General features: G+C 35.3%; 1 protein-coding gene across 6 annotated transcripts in view; it reads right to left on the bottom strand.

The window, feature by feature from the left end:
* APOOL (apolipoprotein O-like) overlaps nucleotides 1-7,063 on the bottom strand; it is a 106,163-nt gene that overhangs the window by 68,589 nt on the left and 30,511 nt on the right. For 4 of the 6 annotated variants that reach the window (XM_005865255.2, XM_005865256.2, XM_014538867.1 and 1 more), the window contains one exon: nucleotides 926-1,030. In XM_005865255.2, the coding sequence (XP_005865317.1) occupies nucleotides 926-1,030 (105 nt within the window). Of the gene's footprint in view, nucleotides 1-925; nucleotides 1,031-3,080; nucleotides 3,096-3,788; nucleotides 3,892-7,063 lie in introns of those variants that run through there. The other 2 variants (XM_014538866.1, XM_014538869.1) reach the window with 2 other exon arrangements.

The raw sequence follows: 7,063 nt of genomic DNA, 5'->3' as shown, positions 1-7,063 counted from the left end.
TAGGCTTAAGCTACTAATATACTTATCCAGGGAGCAAAAGTAGTTAACATCTGAAGAGTTGTTTGGTGAAAGAGAGATGAGAATTTTTCTGTATGGTACCAATGTAAGAGATACAAGGCAAATGGGTAGAACTTATTATGACAAAGGTTTGTCTGACCTAAGAAAGGACCTCAAATGTTTTTCATTTATTTTAATATATTTTTAATTGATTTTTTACAGAGAGGAAGGGAGAGGGATAGAGAGTTAGAAACATTGATGAGAGCAAAACATCGATCAGCTACCTCCTGGACACTCCCCACTGGGGATGTGCCCACAACCAAGGTACATGCCCTTGACTGGAATCGAACCCGGGACCCTTGAGTCCAAAGGCCGATGCTCTATCCACTGAGCCAAACCGGTTAGGGCAAGGACCTCAAATTGAATGAGAGCTGCCAGCAAATTGAACGGATTGCCTTAGGTTCCTTAATCCAGAGTTATATTCATGTAGAAGATAAATGATCACTTAGTGTACCTATTGTACCTTAGTAACATACAGAAGACTGAACTAGAAAACATACAAAGTCACTTTCAAAAATGAGATCTTAATGAGTTTCTTAAACTAACGCTTCCAAATACCTGTATACATTTTCAAGAAAGAAAAACCAGACAGCTTAAAAGTACTAAGACCCTGGACTACTCATTGATTATTCATTGAGAAAAATCACCAAATGTTTTTCCTTGGAATTAGGATATTAGAATTTTGAGTTAAATATAATATAGTGTTTATTTTAAGACACCTTATAACTGTTTCTCTCAACTTATAAAATGTGTTTAACAAACATTTCAAAGACATTTTTTATGAGTAGGGGTAACAACAACATAATAAAAATTCATTTTATCATATTTATATTATAAAAAAATTCACAAACATTTATACACAAGTTACCTGCTCTGGTTTCATTAGCTGCTTTTTGGATTCCTCTTCTTTGGCTGCATGCACACTTATAGATGCAAATATCAGCCCTGCAGGCATGATTGTCAGCTTTCGCATCTGAGAAAGATACACACAATAAATAAACATTTATTTTTATCGTTGAGAGTATTACAGATGTCCCCCATTTTTCGCCCTTTGCCCCTCTCCACTGGGGTCCTGCAACCCTCCAGGCATTCACTGCACTATTGTCTGTGCCCATGGGTTATGCATATAAGTTCTTTGATTAAATTTCTTCCCACACCCCCACTCCCCTTCCCTCTAAGATTCATCAGTCTGTTGCATGCTTCCATGTCTCTGGACCTATTTTGTTTATTAGATTCCCCATATAAGTGAGATCATGTGATACTTGTCTTTTTCTGACTGGCTTATTTCACTTAGCATCATAACCTCTAGATCCATCCATGCTGTCACAATGGGTAACAGATCCTTTTTTATAGCTGCATAGTATTTTATTGTGTAAATACACTATAATTTTTTGTCCACTCATCTACTGATGGGCACTTAGGCTGTTTCCAGAGCTTAGCTATTGTACATAATGCTGCTATGAACATAGGGGTGCTTGAAAAGTTTCCCATCCTCAATTTCCTAATAAATTTTGTGGGCATCTGTGGAACACTAAGGGTTTCATTAAAACTTATTGAAAACCGAAGCATTACAAATTACTTCTCCAAACATTTTTAGAATATAATTCCTAAAATTCTCTTCTCATACTAGATGGTAGAGTATTATTTTTACCAATAACTTAACTACCTACTTCATATGGAATATAGCCACACACAAAAATTACCAGGAAGAAATGAATATAAAATTTAAGGGATGAAGTGGAATAGATCATGGTATTCATTCAGTCCACAAATATTAACTGAGTAACTACTGTATGCTAGACCCTGGTCTTAGTGCTTAGGATACATCAGTGAACAAAACAAAGATCCTTGCTCTCATGCAGCTGACATTCTAGTAGAACAGAGACAAATAATAAACACAATAACTACATTATGTGGAATATAACAAATTGTTATAAATATTATGAAAAAATAAAGGAAAGGGTGATTTGAAGTACTGAGTGAATCAGGTTACATCTGGAAATACAAATTTACACTATTAATTTAAAAAGTTTCCTTCCATTACAAATACCTTTCCCCTAAATTCCCAATGCATTCTCCCCCCCACACCCCGCCCCTGGTTTCACAGAGTGTAGAGCCAACATGACCTGTGTTTTTTATATAATTTGATTTGAATTTAAAATGCAGGAAAATTACAGGATCTAAGAACGAAGTATTCCAGTGTTTATTCAAGTACCAAAGTAATTCCCCAAAACTACATATTCAACAGGCCAAATGAAAAGCTTTCCAGGGAACAAATATTTTAAGATCTTGATTCTTTAGAAGGGAAAGGAGACTTACTGAAATCAATAAAGAACATCCAGAGAGAAGAGGTCTCTTTGGCTTACATGCAAGTGTAATTGTGCATAACTGGAAGAAATCCTGGCCAAAAATTTCTAAACGTTCTCTAATAGTGCCTATATTTCATTTCTGAAACATTTTTGAATATTTTCTGAGTGGAGTAAAGAAAGCTACAGGAACTAATTAAATAATTTCCTGTTTAAACTACACATGACTCTGATTTAGACTGAGATTCCAGAAATACAGGGTAAAATGAAGACTCAATACTAATCAGACAAAATTTGTCCACTTTTTCCCTCTTCAAGCCTCCCACTAACACATATAGTATCACATAATGATTTATCTAGGCGTGCCTTCCTAAGACATCATTTTTTATTTCTTATATCCAGTAGGTATTTACTAATCAAATAACAAGATTTCCACTCCATACCTATGTCAGGTGTCAATAAATAGCATATTAAAACTGATGCCAGCAATAATGCTCTCCCCGGTACTTGGGAAATTTAGGTAATAAAGCCCTGAAATGATTATCTGAACAATGTCAATTCTTATAACATTTATAAACTATTTCTAAAACACCTGATTAGACTTTACTCCCTAGATACAATAAAAACACTTTTGCCCTAACTGGTTTGGCTCAGTGGATAGAGCGTCAGTCTGAGGACTCAAGGGTCCCAGGTTCGATTCCGGTCAAGGGCATGTACCTTGGTTGCGGGCACATCCCCAGTAGGGAGTGTGCAGGAGGCAGCTGATCGATGTTTCTCTCTCATCGATGTTTCTAACTCTCTATCCCTCTTCCCTCTCTTTAAAAAATCAATAAAATATATTTAAAAAAAACACTTTTGACATATACTAATACCTGAAAATTTTTCAACACGCTAATGTTCTCAGAGTATAATCATCTTACTTTGCATAATGTAATAATAATAAATGTAGACTATAAAAAACTCATAGGTACTACTTGGTAATTATGATCTAGTGGTCCAGAGTCTGGATTGATTAACTAAACTGTAGGCGAAAAAGATAATATAGCTTAAAAATGCCTAAGTATCTTAGCTACATTTTCTACTCATGTGGACAGGGTTCATTCACCTTGACTGTTTTTTTTTTTTCATATACATTTTTTATTATTTTTTAAAATAAAAATTACTGGGGGGACATTGGTTCCAAAAATTATATAGGTTTCAAATGTACAACTCCATGATACATCATCTGTATATTGTATTGTGTGCTCTACTTCCAAAGTCAAATCTTCAGTCACCATATATTTGAACTCTTTTACCCTTTATTATCCCTCAAAACCACTTCCCACTGGTAACAGCATACTGTTATCTGTGTCTATGAGTTTTTGTTTGCTTGTTTATTTGTTGCTTTCAATTATCCTATATGAGTAAAATAATGTCATTCTTGACTTTTTCTGTCTGACTTATTTCACTAAGCATGATATTCTTAAGATCCATCCTTGTTGTTGCAAATGGTAGTATTTCATCTTTTCTTATGACTGAGTAGTATTCCATTGTATATATGTTCCACTTCTTTATCCAATCATCTATGGAAGGACACAGTGGTTATTTACATAACATTCCTATCCTGAAACAGGAAGAACTGGAAAATCTAAATAGAAAGATCAACGGTGAGGAAATTGAAAGAACCATCAAAAACTTCCCCAAAAGTAAAAGTCCACAACCATATGACTTCACTAGTGAAATCTACCAACCATTCAAAGAAGATTTTTACCTTTCTCAAACTGTTTCAAAAATTAAAGAAGCAATATTTCCTAACACATTTTATGAGGCCAACATATCCCCAATACCAAAACCTGGCAAGGATAACACACTAAAAAACAAACAAACAAACAAAAAACCACTACAGAGTCATATCTCTGATAAATACAAATGCAAAAATCTTAAACAACATACTAGCAAATTGAATACAATTAAAATTGAATAAAATTTAAAAAAATAATACATCACTATCAAGTGGGGTTCATTCCAAGGGCACAAGGATGGTTCAACATATGCAAATCTATCAATGGATTTCACCACATGAACAAAACAAAAGATAAAAATCATATGATGTTATCAACAGATGCAGAAAAAGCATGTGATAACATACACCATCCATTTATGATTAAAACACCCAACCAAAAGTGTACAGAAGAAAAGTATCTCAACATAATAAAGGACATCTGTGACAAACCCTCAGCTAACATCATACTCAATGGTGAAAACTAAAAGCTTTTAGTCTAAGATCAGGAACAAGAAAAGGATGCCCATTCCTACCACTCTTATTCAACATAGTGTTAGAAATCCTAGCAAGAGCAATCAAGCAAGAGAAAGAAATAACAGGTATCCAAATAGGGAATGAAGAAGTGAAATTGTCACTCTTTGCAGAGGACATAAATCTTTATATAGAAAACCCTAAACACTCCGCTAAAAATATTTCACTAACATCAAAAGGAATCAGGAGGAAATAAAGAATGACATAGGTACAATAAAGAACACAATGGAAGGCTTCAATAGTAGACTAGAAAAATCTGAGGACCGCATCGGCAAGCTAGAACACAAGGTAGAAAAACAAACCCAAGCAGAGCAGCAACTGAAAAAAAAAAATAACTTAAAAAGCAAGAGGAGAGCTTAAGGGAGCTTTGGGACAACAAGAAACGAAACAACATCTGCATTATAGGGTGCCAGAAGGAGAAGAAGCTGAGCAAGGAATACAAAACCTGATTGAAGAAATATGAAAGAAAACTCCCCTGATTTGGGGAAGAAAAAAGTCACAAGTCCAAGAAGCACACAGAGTCCCAAATAAGATGAACCCAAAAATACCCACACCAAGACACATCATAATTACATTGGCAAACATCAACAACAAAGTAAGAATCCTAAAGACTGCGAGAGAAAGACAGACAGTTACCTACAAGGGATCTCCCATTAGATCAGGTGTCCTCAAACTACAGCCCGCGGACAACATGCAAATACAAATATTGTATTTGTTCCCGTTTTGTTTTTTTACTTCAAAATAAGATATGTGCAGTGTGCATAGGAATTTCATAGTTGAATTTGTTCATAGTTGTTTTTTTAAACTATAGTCCAGCCCTCCAACGGTCTGAGGGACAGTGAACTGGCCCCCTGTTTAAAAAGTTTGAGGACCCCTGCATTAGATTATCAAATGATTTCTCAACAGAAATACGTCAGGCCAGAAGGGAATGAAATGAAATATACAAAGTGATACAAAGCAAGGGACTGAATCCAAGAATACTATACCCAGCAAGGCATAATTGAAGGGGCAATCAGGAGCTTCACAGACAAAAAAAGAATAAGAGAATTTATTACCACCAAGCAAGCAAAGCAAGAAATGCTAAAGGGATTGCCATAAAAAGAAGAAATAGGGAAAAAGGAACACAGGCATAGAGAATAAAAATGGCTAGAAACAAGTACCTATCCATAATAACCTTAAATATAAATGGACTAAATGCTCTAAATAAAAGACACAGGGTAGTTGAATGGATAAGAAAACATGACCCATATATTTGCTGTCTACAAGAGACCCACCTCAGGACAAAGGACTGACACAGACTGATAGTGAAGGAATGGGAAATAATTTTTTTTAGGCAAATTGAAATGAAAAAAAAAAAAGCTGGGGTAGCAATACCTATATCTGACAAAACAGACCCTAAAGTGAAGGCCATAACAATACCAGATATCAAGTTGTATTACACAGCCACTGTTCTCAAAACTGCCTGGTACTGTCACAAGAACTGACATATAGACCAATGGAAAAGAACAAAGAACCCAGAAATCGACCCAAGCCATTATGCTCAATTAATATTTGCCAAAGGAGGCAAGAGCATACAATGGAGTTAAGACAGTCTCTTTAATAAATGGTGTTGGAAAAATTGGACAGATACATGCAAAAAAAATTAAACTAGATCACCAACTCAAACCATTCATAAAAATAAACTCAAAATGAATAAAGGACTTAAATGTAAGAGAGGAAACCACAAAAATCTTAGAAGACTCCATAGGCAGCAAAATATTCATAGCAATATCTTTACCGATACAGCTCCTAGGACAATGGAAGCTAAGGAGACAATTAAAAAAAATGGGACTACATTAAAATAAAAAGTTTCTACACAGCAAAAGAAACCATCAACAATAAGAGAGCCCACTGCATGGGAGAACATATAGGGGAACTCATACAACTTAACAAAAGGAAGATAAACAACCCAATAAAAAATGGGCAAAGGACCTAAATAGACCCCTTTCGAAAGAGGACATACAAAAGGCCAAGAGACATATGAAAACATGCCCAAAGACACTAATCATCCCAGAGATATAAATCAAAACGACAATGAGGTATTTTCTCACACCTGTCAAAATGGCTATCATCAACAAATCAAGAAACAACACGTGTGGTGAGGATTTGTAGAAAAAGGAACGCTTGTGCACTGCTAGTGGAAGTGCAGACTGGTGCAGCCACTGTGGAAAACAGTATGAAGTTTCCTCAAAAAACTAAAAATGGAACTCCCATTTGACCCAGTAATTCCACTTCTAGGAATATATCCCAAGAAACCAGAAATACTCATTAGAAAGGACATATGTACCCCTATGTTCATTGCAGCACAATTTACAATAGCTAAGATTTGGAAACAGTCTAAGTGCCCATCAGCAGATGAGTGGATTAC

Source organism: Myotis brandtii, unplaced genomic scaffold (genome assembly GCF_000412655.1).
Source record: "Myotis brandtii unplaced genomic scaffold, ASM41265v1 scaffold2, whole genome shotgun sequence".
Lineage (NCBI taxonomy): Eukaryota > Metazoa > Chordata > Mammalia > Chiroptera > Vespertilionidae > Myotis > Myotis brandtii.
This window is presented reverse-complemented; position numbering and strand designations above follow the sequence as displayed.